Source organism: Emys orbicularis, chromosome 18 (genome assembly GCF_028017835.1).
Source record: "Emys orbicularis isolate rEmyOrb1 chromosome 18, rEmyOrb1.hap1, whole genome shotgun sequence".
Classification (NCBI taxonomy): domain Eukaryota; kingdom Metazoa; phylum Chordata; order Testudines; family Emydidae; genus Emys; species Emys orbicularis.
Window position 1 is genome coordinate 26,168,954 of NC_088700.1, and position 14,859 is coordinate 26,183,812.

A 14,859-nucleotide genomic window follows, 5' to 3' on the forward strand; every position below is an offset into this window, starting at 1 on the left:
CTCACCAGCGAGGGGAGTCAATGCTCCAGGCCATAGTGCAGCAGCTCTCCTCTGCCTCTAGCACACCGGACAGGACAGGGGCCAGGACCCAAGGCTCCCATGTACTGGCTGGTCCCTAGGCTGCCTGGTGTACAACATGCAGTGGAAGAGAACACTTGCAGTGCTCCCACTACAGCTCAGATTAGAGCAACTCTCCACTCGGACAAGCCATAGTGGCTCTGGTGGATGGAACAGGCAGGGAAGCTAAGTTCCCTCCAAGTTGCACAGCCGCCCAGCACTCTGTCAAGGGCTGCACACTTCAGGTGCACAGAACGGGGGGGAAGGGGGACGCTGATGTCAGGGTGTCCCCCTCCTTCCCCTGTGGCCCATCTCCACAGAGTGGAGAGGGGGGAATACAATGGGGCTAAGGAGTGGGACGGAGGGAGAGGCTGCTGCTGTGTCTGAACAAGCAGGCTTCAGACTGATGAGTGCCAATCTTCTTAAAAGGGCAGCGTACTTAAAGGGCCAACTTGTCTCACCCACACACACAGTGTGTGTGTGTGTCTCTCTCACACGCACCTCCCAATACATACTTGTTTTATTATTGTTGTTTTACCTCTGGATACTTCTTTCAAAGTGTGTTATTTTAGTTTTTTGACTGGTCTATGCATTTCGTAATTTTTATTTCACTCTTACGCTTAAATTTAATTCTTTGAGTGGGGAGTTCTCAATTGTCCAACCTGTCCTGGCTGGAATAATTATCCCTATGGTAACTTTTTAAAAAATATATACTATAGCTAGGTTTTTTTGTTTCTACTGGTGGCACACATCTGCACATTACCTCGATATGGTGCACACAACAAAATTCATTCCACACATGGATGGAAAAAATTAGAGGGAACATTGCAGGGAAGCATTAGCATTCCCCTTCCCGACCAAACACATGTAGTTTGTCAGATTCAGACTGTGCCTCTCTTCCACAGCAGAGGCACTAGCTGAGTTTGTTAATACAATTTAGCTGGAACCATTCCCTCTACCTTCTCATCACCTTTTCCACAACAGCCACAAGCATCACCACTCCCTGCAACACCCTGAGCTTTCCTTGCAGGTCTCCCATCCAATCAGTGACCAGGCCCAACCTTGTTTAGTTACATGAGTTAGCTCGTAATTAAACAAGAGAGATCACAGCTGAATCTGCTGTAACATTAGCCAATATTCTATCATTAAGAAATCTCCCTGTTGACATGCATTAGCTGGAAAATGTCTGACATTGTTGCGAATCCTACTTCAGATTTTCATTTTAAGAAAAGAAAAAAAAGCTAAAAATTTGACAAGTAGTATTCAACACTTTTTTTGGATGCCATAAATCAGTCCCTCCTCTCTCTACTTTTCTAACTCAATTAATGTCATTTCCTCTCTTCTTGTCTTTTAATGCCAGTTTCATACCGCTCCTTTTGGTGAAATTAACAAGGAACAAAACAAAGAGGAAGAACAGAACAAAAATCAGCCACTCAATTCAAAGGGGTTGGATCTAGTCTGTAAAAGACAGACATACAGGTGAGTTCAGCAGGGAAGCTGCCACTTTTCCAGTGGAAAATCTGCTTCAGTTATAAGCTCTTCTAGATAAGGACTAAGCTTTCCTGTATGTTTGTGTGGCACCACTGGCACACTTGCAGCCCAACTGTACTATAAATAAATCACTAATAATTGAGATCCTTACTTCTAACTTCGTAACAGTTGTAACTGCTGTACTGTTTTGTCATTTGATTGTGGTTGCCATTCAGAGTGATCATACTCTTCTAGAGGAGCATTGTTCCCGTTTAGCCAAAGGAATGTTGGCTGGAGTGCCACACAACTGGCATCTCTGTGGTCATGCCCTTTGAAAATGCTTTCACTATAGGTTATGAAGGGAGGTAAGCAAGATGGAGGTACTGCTAGGTCAGCCAATAATGGGGATTCGAAAGCAGAACTGAGACTTACACAATATAAATCTTTTTATTAACCTGTCTGCTTACCCTGAATGACATGCCATCACTTTACAGGAGACGCATGCCCAAGCCTAGATAATGGAATACTGCTGATTGTAGGAGCCATGGAAATAGAAATATTTATGTCTGCATTGCACTGTAGACTCACCAGCCTAAAAGTGGTGAGCAGAACACCTTTCAGGATTGTTAGGATCGCCAGCACTTAGGGTCTGAGGCTTTTCTTAATAGAAAGCTACTCCCAAACACGAGAGACAGGGTGTGACAAAGTGGAGGATTTTCTTGTTTTTTTCCTTGTCTTTCCAATGGTTTGCATGCAGAGGGGGTGGGACTCAGTTTCCCTGGGTGTTACTGGTTTAACGAGGTGAGGGGAGAGGGAGTTTGTTGTTACACAGGACCAGAGAGGGAACTTGGGACCCCAGCCAATGGCCTGGAGGATGGATACCTCAGCGACTGGTGACCTGACGACCTGGTGACCCAGAGGCCCAGCTAAGGAGTCGCAGCCGGTTCTGGCCAGTGGGAGGACAATGGGCTGTAAAGAGACGACCCCGGGGACCTAACCAGCCGGTTCCAGCCAGAGGGGGCCAGAGGACAGAAGAGAGGAGAGGAGGCCCAGGCCACCCTGTTTACAACCCTGTTTACCTGGAGAGAAGACAATGGACAGAGGTGGGGCTTGGGGCCCGTGATATCAGATGCCCAGCTAGGAAGCAGGGGGGCTCGGGACTGGAGAGAGGGAGCAGGCAGAGCCCACCTGGATGCAGGGGAGACTGGGATGTGCTGTGCTGAGGGAGGCCAGGCCTGAGGCCCTGAGAGTTTCCTGTGCTGTGTTCAACGCTCAATAAACCCTCATGTTTTACGCTGGCTAAGAGTCACTCCAGTCTAGAGAACAGGGTTGCATCAACCCCTTCGGGGGGTGGAGGCCCCGGGGGTCCAGAGCGAGTGGACTCCCTGAGGGGTCCCACGGCAAGAAACGGGTGTGCTAAGTCTCAGAGAGGTGCGGCTCCAGGAGGTGGAGGGGCCTAACCCCGAGAGTGGACCCCCGAGAAGGGCTGTCTCACTGAAAGGGGCACCCCCCACACACAGACCGCACGGGGCCAAGAGTGGGCACGATCTGTGAGTCCGTGACAACATGGTAGCAGAGGATATTTAGCAGACGCACCCTGTAGATGGAACAAGGGTATTGAAAGGAACCAGCCTGGAAATGGCCTATAGCCAGCTCCGTAAGAGCGACCTGGCACATCTGTGCAGGGAGAGAAGGCTGAGCATCGGGAGGTTCACTAAGGAGCAGCTGATTGCTCAGCTTGTAGAGAATGACCAGTCTGAGGAACAGGCTCCAGACCCCAGGGGGGCTCCCAGGGTGCCCGGAGAACCGGGGAGTAGCCGTGGGGGCAGTCCATGCAGCAACCAGGAGTGTATCAGACCTGACTCCCCAGTCAGCACGGGGGGACCCCAGTCAGATTCCTCCCTAGAGGAGCTGCGGAGACTGGAGCTGGAGCTGAAAGCGAAGGAGCTGGAGCTGGAGCTGGAGAAGCGGAGGCTAGTGGACCGTGCAGTACAGCGGAAGCACAAGTTGGAGGAGCGGTGGGCCAAGAGGGCCTGCCGGGGGGTAAGTGGGGAAGGGCCCCGAGACGCCAGTGGTGTGGGGACTCTAGACACCAAACTGCTGCCCAGTTCAGCGGGGGGGGGGGGGGGGGAGGAGTTCAGCCAAATGGATGGTGTTGAGATGGGGGACTATGACCTGTTCAAACAGGCTTTGCTGCTGAAGTTTGAACTGATCCCCGAGGTGTACAGGAAATGATTCCAGGGTGTATGCGAGACCTCAGGTGTCACAAGGAGGTCGCCAACCTACTGGGGGAATATCTCCGCAAGGGGGGGAAGGGCGCAGGAGCCATTACCACAGAGGACGTGTATAACCTGGTGGGGTTGGAGCAGCTGTATGACATCTGCCCTCTGGACCTTAAGATGTGGCTAGTGGACCAGAAGCCCAAAGATCTGCGCAGTGCAGGTGCACTGGCAGATGAGTTTGTGGACAGCAGATCGGGAGCAGGAGGGAGACCCACATCAGGGCCTCAGAAGGGGAGTCACCCAGAGACCTCTCAAAGGTGGGACTCCAGGAAGCCCAACTCAGGGGTGCCCAGGAATGCCGAGGCAGGCCAACCCCCTTCGTGGGACTTGAGGGACCTGAAAGGGACACAAGGTGGCACAAATGCCTGAAGATGAAGGAAATGGCAGCCAAGCAGAACCCGCGGGGTGTCAACTGGGTGGAAGCCCACCGAGAGGGGGCACCGCCGGGCCCAGGGCTGCAGTTGAGAGGGCTGTGCCAGGGGGAGGGGACCGCCAGGCCAGGCCAGCAGGGGAAGGTGGGGCCCCAGGTCCAGAGAGCCCGTACTCAATCCACCGGGTGAGCGTGGGACAGGCCCCAGGGGACAATCGCCACATCATCCCCATTGAGGTGGGGGGAAGACGCGTCCAGGGGTTCTGAGACACGGGTGCAGAGGTGACGCTGGCGTGGTCCGAGGTGGTGGACCCAGACCAGCTAGTGCCCGATACCTACATGCCCCTGAGGGGAGTGTTCGGGCCCCCCATCAAGGTGCCTGTAGCGAGGATACCCTGAAATGGGGGCTAAGGAAGGACCCAAAGAGGTTGGGGTGCACAATCACCTGCCTACCGAGGTGCTAATGGGTAATGTCTTGGAGAACTGGCCAGATGGCACTCAGAACGCCCTGGTCCTTATCCAGAGCCAGAGAGGAATGTAGGACCTCCCGAGGGGGAGACCGAAGTACCGAGGGTAGGGCTCAACAGGGCTGGGCCGGAGCCTCCGTCCCAAGGTGGGGAAACTGAGGCACCACCAGCCAGGGCTGTATCCTCAAACCCAGCAGCTGAATTCCAGACGGAGCTGCAGGAGGACCCCTCCTTGGAGAAACTGAGGGCCCTGGCTGGCCACGGCGGTGCAGGGTCCCGGGGGAGGACCGCCGGGAGAGATTCCTGTGGGAGAAGGGATTCCTGTACCGGGAATGGGCTGGTTCAGGGCAAACTGAACCTTGGAAAGTCAGGAGGCAGTTGGTGGCTCCCCAGAGGTACCGCCGCAAACTGTTGTACTTGGCCCACGATATCCCCCTTTCGGGGCATCAGGGCATCCGGCGCACCAGGCAAAGGCTGATGCAGAACTTTTCCTGGCCTGGGGTCTTTGATGCTGTCCGACAGTATTGCAGGTCCTGTGACTCCTGCCAGAGGGTGGGGAAGGCCCGGGATAAGTGTTAAGCACCGCTGAGACCTTTGCCCGTCATAGAGGAGCCTTTCCAGAAGGTGGCCGTGGACACAGTGGGGCCCCTCAGCAGGGTGACCTGGTCAGGGAAGAAATACATCCTGGTGGTGGTAGATTTCGCTACGCGCTACCCCGAGGCGGTGGCCTTGTCTTCTATCGAGGCAGATGCCATGGCAGACGCGGTGCTGAGCATTTTCAGCAGAGTGGGGTTCCCCAAGGAGGTCCTTACAGACCAGGGGACTAACTTCATGTCAACCCTGCTCCAGTGCCTGTGGGAGAAGTGTGGGGTCCGATACACCTGGACCTCAGCATACCACCCTCAGTCCAACGGGCTGGTGGAGAGGTTCAATGGGACCCTAAAGATGATGCAGAAAACCTTTATGGACCAGCACCCGCAAGCCTGGGACAAGTATTTACCCCACCTGCTGTTCACCTACAGGGAAGTGCCCCAGGAATCCACAGGGTTTTCCCCTTTCAAGTTGCTGTACGGGAGGAGAGTGAGGGGGCCCCTGGACTTGATGAGGGCCGAGTGGGAGGGAAAGGCCTCTCCCAATGGGGAATCAGTGGTGGAGTATGTACTGACTTTCCGGGAAAAGCTCGTGGAGCTCATGGGCTTGGCTAGGGGAAACCTAGCAAGGGCACAGAGGAAGCAGAAGGTCTGGTATGACCGCTCAGCACGAGCCCACTCATATGCTACCGGGGACCAGGTGATGCTCCTCATCCCCGTGAGGAAGAACAAGCTGCAAGCTGCCTGGGACGGCCCCTTCAAAGTCATCAGACAGGTAAACAAGGTGAACTATGTAGTGGAACTGTCCAACCGCGCACACAGCCACCGGGTGTACCATGTCAACATGATGAAGCCGTACTGGGACAGGGAGAAGTTGGTGCTGGCTGTGTGTGGGCAGTGGGAGGAGAAGGGAGAGGATCCCCTGGTGGGACTCCTTCCTGAGGCTGGGGCTAACCCCTCGCTGGAATCAATTCCCCTCTCAGACCAGCTAACCCCTGCCCAGCAGGCAGAGATCAGAGAGGTGCTGCATTCATACCGGCAGCTGTTCTCCAACTGGCCTGGGCTCACTAACCTGGCTGTCCCCCGGGTGGAGACGGGAGCCAACCCTCCCATCAGGTGTTCCCCATTCAGGGTCACTGGGAAAACAGACCAGGACCTGGAGAGAGAGAGAGGTCAGGGATATGCTGGCTTTAGGGGTGATCCAGCCGTCTGCCAGCCCCTGGGCCTCACCCGTGCTGCTGGCCCCCAAGAAGGACGGGTTGATCCGGTTCTGTGTGGACTATCGGAAGCTCAATGCCATTACCGCGTCCGATGCCTACCCCATGCCTAGGACCGATGAGATCCTAGACAAGTTGGGGGGCGCCCGGTACCTCACTACCATGGATCTTACCAAAGGCTACTGGCAGGTGCCTTTGGACCCAGAAGCCAGGGCGAAGTCTGCCTTCACCACCCCAGGACTCTTCGAGTTCCTGGTCCTGCCTTTCGGCCTCAAGGCGGCACCTGCCACCTTCCAGCACCTGGTGGATCAGTTGCTAAGGGGGATGGAGGACTTTGCTCTAGCGTATACTGATGATATCTGCGTCTTTAGCCACACCTGGGAAGAACATGTATCCCAGGTGAAGAGGGTGCTGGGTCACCTCCAAGATGCAGAACTGACCATAAAAGCTGAAAAGTGCAAGGTGGGGATGGCAGAGGTTTCATACCTGGGCCACAAGGTGGGGGGCGGCCACCTGAAGCCGGAGCCGGCCAAAGTGGAGGCAATCAAGGATTGACCCGCTCCCCAGACTAAGAAGCAGGTCCAGGATTTCATTGGGATGGCGAGGTACTACCGGAGGTTTGTGCCCCACTTTAGCTCCCTGTTAGCTACCCTCACAGAGCTTTGTAGGAAGGGAAAGCTGGACAAGGTGGTCTGGACCAAGCAGTGCGAGAGGGCTCTCTGTGCGCTGAAGGGGGCACTTATCCAAGGCCTGGTGCTGGTAAACCCAGATTTTAACAAACCCTTCCTGGTGTTCACCGACGCCCCAGACACAGGGCTGGGTGCGGTGCTGATGCAAACTGATACTAAGGGGGAGAGACACCCCATTGTGTACCTGAGCAAGAAGCTGCTGCCCCGGGAGCAGCACTATGCGGCCATAGAGAAGGAATGCCTGGCCATGGTGTGGGCCCTTAAAAAACTGCAGCCGTATCTATTTGGGCGGCGCTTCACCATGTACACTGACCATGGCTGCACCAAATGAAAGGAGCTAATGCCAAGCTGCTGAGATGGAGCCTTCTCCTCCAGAGTTATGACATGGAGGTGGTCCATGTGAGGGGGAGTGCCAATGTTATAGCCGATGCTTTATCACGGGGTGGGGGGCCCTGAACTTCCCCAGGTCATTGGCTAAGTGACCCTGCTCCGTTCAGCCTCGAAGGGGGGAAAAAAGATGTGACGAAGTGGGGGATTTTCTTGTTTTTTCCTGGTCTTTCCAATGGTTTGCATGCAGAGGGGGTGGGACTCAGTTTCCCTGGGTGTTATTGGTTTAACGAGGTGAGGGGAGAGGGAGTTTGCTGTTACAGAGGACCGGAAAGGGAACTTGGGACCCCAGCCAATGGTCTGGAGAACGGATACCTCAGCGACTGGTGACCTGACGACCTGGTGACCCAGAGGCCCAGCTAAGGAGTCGCAGCCGGTTCTGGCCAGTGGGAGGACAATGGGCTGTAAAGAGACGACCCCGGGGACCTAACCAGCCGGTTCCAGCCAGAGGGGGCCAGAGGACAGAAGAGAGGAGAGGAGGCCCAGGCCACCCTGTTTACAACCCTGTTTACCTGGAGAGAAGACAATGGACAGAGGTGGGGCTTGGGGCCCGTGATATCAGATGCCCAGCTGGGAAGCAGGGGGGCTCGGGACTGGAGAGAGGGAGCAGGCAGAGCCCACCTGGATGCAGGGGAGACTGGGATGTGCTGTGCTGAGGGAGGCCAGGCCTGAGGCCCTGAGAGTTTCCTGTGCTGTGTTCAACGCTCAATAAACCCTCCTGTTTTACGCTGGCTAAGAGTCACTCCAGTCTAGAGAACAGGGTTGCATCAACCCCTTCGGGGGGTGGAGGCCCCGGGGGTCCAGAGCGAGTGGACTCCCTGAGGGGTCCCACGGCAAGAAACAGGTGTGCTAAGTCTCAGAGAGGTGCGGCTCCAGGAGGTGGAGGGGCCTAACCCCGAGAGTGGACCCCCGAGAAGGGCTGTCTCACTGAAAGGGGTACCCCCCCCACCGACCGCACGGGGCCAAGAGTGGGCATGATCTGTGAGTCCGTGACACAGGGTACAGGGTCAAGTATGATTAATAGCAGAGCTTGTTGACTGGACTCTGTTTCCACCTCTGCTTCCAACACCCTCCAATGAACACTCACATGCCTGTGTACTATTGGAAGAGGCAAAGCCACCACCTTGTATTTAACAAATCCTAAATAGGTGCAGTAGTAATACACACAATAGTCCAGAAAATCCCCCCTGGAATTCTAGCTAGTAGCATGTATTTTGTTTCAATCAGCATAAAGTATCTCACCAGCCAGTCCATCGGCATATAAGCAAAACAAGTTAAAGGGCACAACCCATATATGGTCACTGGCAGTATGAGCAACATTAAGAAGGATGAAAGTCATTAGCTTGTTTCACAGTATAATTGCTATGTTATCAACTGAAAGATTTATTTTTAATTAGAGTAGATAAAAATAATTAACTATAGGCCACACTGTCTAAGGCCAGGAGCTCGTGGATCCTAATCCTAGCTTTGCCACCATTGCCTGCATGACCTTCAGCAAGTCACCTCATGCCTTCGTTTCCCCATTTTTAAAAGAAGGATTACACTGACTTACTCACACGGGCAACTGAAAACTAGTTAATGTTTCACAGAGCTCTGAAGATGTAAGAACTACACAGTCACTATGTAACCTTATTACTGACTGTGCAAAGGAACAAAAGAAAAGAGATTACGGGGCAGAGGTAAAATATTGTTTTAATAATTACAGACATTTTCCATACAAAAGTGAATGAGCAAAGCATAGTTCCAAACCTAATGTCATTCTTACTAGTCATTCTGCCAGCACACTTTCTAATTAACATTCTGTCATAAACCCAGCCTTAACTAGTACTAGATTAAACATAATAAATATTAACGTACCAATGCTGTAAAGGCTAGAAAATAGACCTCAAATCACAAGATGACCCTGATGTTAAACAATGCAGAATGGGCAAAAGTTGGTGGATTGGTCAAATCCAGCAAACAGCATAGTGAGAATGGAAAACAGCAAGAAACTGGCATGAATTACAAATAAAAGGAATTTAATAGCACAGTTTTAACAAGCAAACCAAAAAGCAGAGGACTCTGAACCAGCACACTCATAGCTAAAAAGCTCTATTACAAAAGTATTAAGCCAGAAAAATGTGTCTCAGAAAACAGGTTATTTATTCTTCATGATAATCCTCCACACACTTCTTTGATTTAACATAGCAATAACAATTAATATTCCAGTTGTAGGTTTTCTTACAAGCAGCCTGCAACTACAGTACAATCATTGCTACTATGTGTGCTCTTCCTAGGTATTTCAGGATGCATACACAGTAGACAGCACCCACATCCTAAGATGGCAAGATGTGGGGTTTTATTCAGGTGCCCTACTGATGATGGCAAGTGTAAGAGAGGATGGGGTGGTCGAACTGCAGCCTGTAGGCTACATGAGCCCAGGACAATGTCCACCTTCTTCTTCAGCATTTGTGGGATTCACTCACCCTGCTGGTATTACAGGACGCAGCATGCAATGCTTCAGCTTGCCCTACACAGAAAGCAGCTCTGCTACAGATGGAGCACTGCATGCTGGGACTTGTCATCTCCACAGACCACCCCTTCTTATTAAAAATAAAGGTAGCTGCTATTTGCTCCATGCCAACTAGGTACTCGTAACTTTCAACACGTTGCCAATATAGGACTTGGGCAAATTTGAGCCCCCAACATAGGGAAATGCATGTTTCCCCAGTCACTGATATATCATGGAACTAAGTTTACAGCAGTGGTGGGGGAGGGGAGCGCCTTCCTGGTGTCAATGGCTGTCACATAGCTACCTCCCGCCAGAGTTAAAGTGCTGGAAACATAACCAAACATTTTAAAGAAAAACAAAATTCAGTCTGTTTGCTTTAAACAAACTAGAAGTAAGAAACCCAGGGAGGGGTTCAAAGGCCAACCAGCTGAAATGTGAGGAAATAATCACAGGTAAACAGTGAATTCAAATGTACACTCACTCAGAGAGCTTTTCAATTATGGCATATAGCTTGTTAATTAGGGAGAGGAGCAGGGCCAGTGCAAGGATGTTTCGCGCCCTAGGCGAAACTTCCACCTTGCGCCCTTCCCGAGCCCTGCGGCAGCTCCCACCCCCCCCCTCCGCCCTGAGGTGCCCCCTCCACAGCAGCTCCCCACCCCCCCCCCGGCCCGGGGAGCCGTGCGGCAGCTCCCCACCCCAGCTCACCTCTGCTCCGCCCCTTCCCTGAGCCCTGCGGCAGCTCCCCACCCCCCCACACGGCACCTCCCCCGCCCCGCGGCAGCTCCCCCCACACCCGGGGAGCCGTGCGGCAGCTCCCCACCCCAGCTCACCTCTGTTCTGCCTCCTCCCCGAGCACGCCGTCGCTGCTCCACTTCTCCCGCCTCCCAGGCTTGCGGTGCCAATCAGCTGTTTGGCGCCGCAAGCCTGGGAGGGAGAGAAGCAGAGCGGGGCGGCGTGCTCAGGAGAGGAGGTGGAGCAGAGGTGAGCTGGGGCAGGGAGTTCCCCTGCGTGCCGCCCCCCCCTTACTTGCTGCAGGCGGCCCTCCCCGCGCCCCCCTGCCCCAGCTCCCTCCGCCTAAATGCCAACGACGACCGGGGCGGACGAAGATCCAGCCGCCGCGGTCGCCACCGAAGAAAATGCTAGCGCCCTAGGCGACCGCCTAGGTCGCCTAATAGGTTGCACCGGCCCTGGAGAGGAGCACTACCCAGAGATGCCAGGAAAGAATCAAGATGACAAATGTAATGCTAATGTGCCAAAGCTGCATAGCTCTGACAGGTGCACTGATATATGGCAAGTCTCAGAAAAATCACCCGCACATAGGAACTTACTGTGATAACATCAAGAATGCTGAGGAGGCTGTGAACACTATCCCCTGCCAGCACTTCTTTAACGACTACTTCAGTGCCATCCTACAGATAGACAGAAGGAGAAGATTAACGGCTCGTATTCCATCACCAAGTTTAAATGGGCCAATACAGGCAGGCCCATGCTTCAAAAAAAATGGCTGTTCAACTCTCGCATTCTAATTTTGCAAGATAACCTAAGTACCACCTAACAGTGGAATTCATCCAGCAGAACTAGACCCAAGGGTGATTCTCCTTGTGCCCCCTGGAATTGTACTGATCCATTCTGAGGTTTTGAACACCACTTTCACTTTGAGTGATAGAAGCAAAGGTCACCTGTGGCACTGGAACCCAGCAGATGGTAGCAAAGGCATCTAGCAGAGGATTTAAAAACACCAACACTATTTATTTACTTTAATTCATTTCAGATTTACATGGGGTGAGATGCAAGTGACAGCCCTGCTTTCCCTGTATCCCATCATCTCTTCTATCCTTCACTTTGCAGAAACTTTGCCATCCTCTTTGAAAGGCTGTGATGTTGCTGAGCATTGCAACACACAGAACAGCTAAACAGTAACGGTAACCTGTTTTAGTTTCATTGCTGTTACTTCACAGGTCTGATATCTTTTAATTTGTTTTAACACATGAAGGGAAAGAGATTGTCATTAACAGTACCTCTCTGACTAGAAATGCAGACATGGAAGTCACAAGGCTGGCAAACTACACAAAGTATAATTAACTTCTTTTAGACTGGAGATTGAGATGACATTATGTCACACTAGGCTGTAACGCATGGGATTTTATTTTTTGTGCATACACTTTGATATGCCAATAAGTGCATTTTATAAGCTGAAAAATAAATTACTGTTGATGACCATGTATCAGAGGGGTAGCCGTGTTAGTCTGTATCCACAAAAACAACGAGGAGTCCGGTGGCACCGTAAAGACTAACAGATTTATTTGGGCATAAGCTTTCGTGGGTAAAAAACCCACTTCTTCAGATGCATGGAGTGAAAATTACAGATACAGGCATAGATATACTGGCACATGAAGAGAAGGGAGTTACCTTACAAGTGGAGAACCAGTGTGGACAAGGCCAATTCAGTCAGGGTGGATGTGGTACACTCCCAGTAATTGATGAGGAGGTGTCAATACCAAGAGACAGAAAATTGCTTTTGTAGTGAGCCAGCCACTCCCAGTCCCTATTCAAACCCAAATTAATGGTATTAAGTTTGCAAATGAATTGTAGCTCTGCAGTTTCTCTTTGAAGTCTGTTTTTGAAGTTTTTTTGTTGAAGGATGGCTACTTTTAAATCTGTTATTGAATGTCTAGGGAGATTGAAGTGTTCTCCTACTGGCTTCTCTACGTTACCATTCCTGATGTCTGATTTGTGTCCATTTATTCTTTTACGTAGAGACTGTCCGGTTTAGCCAATGTATATGGTAGAGGGGCATTGCTGGCACATGATGGCATATATCACATTAGTAGATGTGCAGGTGAATGAGCCCCTGATGGTGTGGCTGATGTGGTTGGGTCCTCTGATGGCGTCGCTAGAGTAGATATGGGGACAGAATAGGCAACGCGGTTTGTTACAGGGATTGGTTCCTGGGTTAGTGTTTCTGTGGTGTGGTGTGTAGTTGCTGGTGAGTATTTGCTTCAGGTTGGGGGGCTGTCTGTAAGCAAGGACTGGCCTGCCTCCCAAGGTCTGTGAGAGTGAGGGATCATTTTCCAGGATTGGTTGTAGATAGTTGATGATGTGCTGGAGAGCTGGGGGCTGTACGTGATGTTCTGTTATTTTCCTTGTTGGGCCTGTCCTGTTGTAGGTGATTTCTGGGTACCCGCCTTGCTCTGTCACTCTGTTTCCTCATTTCCCCAGGTGGATATTGTAGTTTTAAGAATGCTTGATAAAGGTCTTGTAGGTGTTTGTCTCTGTCTGAGGGATTGGAGCAAATGCGGTTGTATCTTAAGGCTTGGCTGTAGACAATGGATCACGTGATGTGTCCTGGATGGAAGCTGGAGGCACGTAGGTAAGTATAGCGGCCAGTAGGTTTCCGGTATAGGGTGGTGTTTATGTGACCATCACTTATTTGCACTGTAGTGTCCACGAAGTGGATCTCTTGTGTGGACTGGTCCAGGCTGAGGTTGATGGTGGGGTGGAAATTGTTGAAATCCGGGTGAATTCTTCAAGGGCCTCCTTCCCGTGGGTCCATATGATGAAGATGTCATCAATGTAGCGCAAGTAGAGGAGGGGCGCTACGGGACGAGAGCTGAGGAAGTGTTGTTCTAAGTCAGCCATAAAAATGTTGGCATACTGTGGGGCCATGTGGGTACACGTAGCAGTGCCACTGACTTGAAGGCATAAGTTGTCCCCAAATCTGAAATGGTTGTGGGTGAGGACAAAGTCACAAAGCTCAGCCATGGCCTCATCAGGGATACTGTTCCTGACAGCTTGTAGTCCATCCTCATGTGGAATATTGGTGTAAAGAGCTTCTACATCCATGGTGGCCAGGATCGTCTTTTGTATGAGAGTCTCCAGTTTTGAGAGCTCATTCTTGATCTTCTCCTGGTTGCTGTACAGGATGCTGATCAAGTGGTTCCTCAGTTTCTTTGAGAGTGTGTGGCACAATCTCTCACCACAGTCAATGTAGTATGTCGATTGCAATGGATCTTTTGCCTTCAGTCCATCTGGTATGATGTCCATCTGTTTGCACTTGGAGAGGAAGATGATGTCTGTCTGTATCTGTGCGAGTTTTTTCATTAAGTTGATGGATTTCCACTTCATACGGCTAAATTCAGTGCCTTGCATGGTGCCAAGTACCTAGCTATCTTTGAGACACCACTGACTTCCTGAGGAAACTACAATGCATTGGTGATCTTCCTGAAAACACCATCCTGTATCTGTAATTTTCACTCCATGCATCTGAAGAAGTGGGGCTTTTTACCCATGAAAGCTTATGCCCAAATAAATCTGTTAGTCTTTAAGGTGCCACCGGACTCCTCATTGTTGATGACCATGTTGCCGAATGCACTGGCTCTCAATCTTTCCAGATTACTGTACCCCTTTCAGGAGTATTGCTATTAGCCAGGATGGTCATTGGCTATTAGCCAGGATGGGCAGGGATATTGTCCCTAGCATCTGTTTGCCAGAAGCTGGGAATGGGCGACAGAGGATGGATCACTTGATGATTACCTGCTCTGTTCATTCCCCCTGGGGCACCTGGCATTGGCTACTGTCAGAAGACAGGATACTGGGCTAGATGGACCTTTGGTCTGACCCAGTATGGCCATTCTTATGTACTTATGAGTCTGATTTGTCTTCCGTACGCCCAAGTTACACCTCACTTTAAAACTACTTGCTTACAAAAATCAGACATAAAAATGCAAAAGTGTCACAGCATACTATTACTGAAAATTGCTTACTTTCTCATTTTTACCATACAATTATAAAATAAATTGATTGGAAAATATATATATATATCTTATATATATATATATA

At 51.2% G+C, this 14,859-nt stretch overlaps 1 protein-coding gene across 1 annotated transcript in view; it reads right to left on the minus strand.

Moving 5' to 3' along the window:
* The window catches only part of PNPLA7 (patatin like phospholipase domain containing 7), a 424,003-nt gene that overhangs the window by 370,178 nt on the left and 38,966 nt on the right, over positions 1–14,859 (minus strand). The window contains exon 9 of the mRNA XM_065418594.1: positions 11,349–11,429. Within this exon, the coding sequence (XP_065274666.1) occupies positions 11,349–11,429 (81 nt within the window). The remainder of the gene's footprint in view (positions 1–11,348; positions 11,430–14,859) is intronic.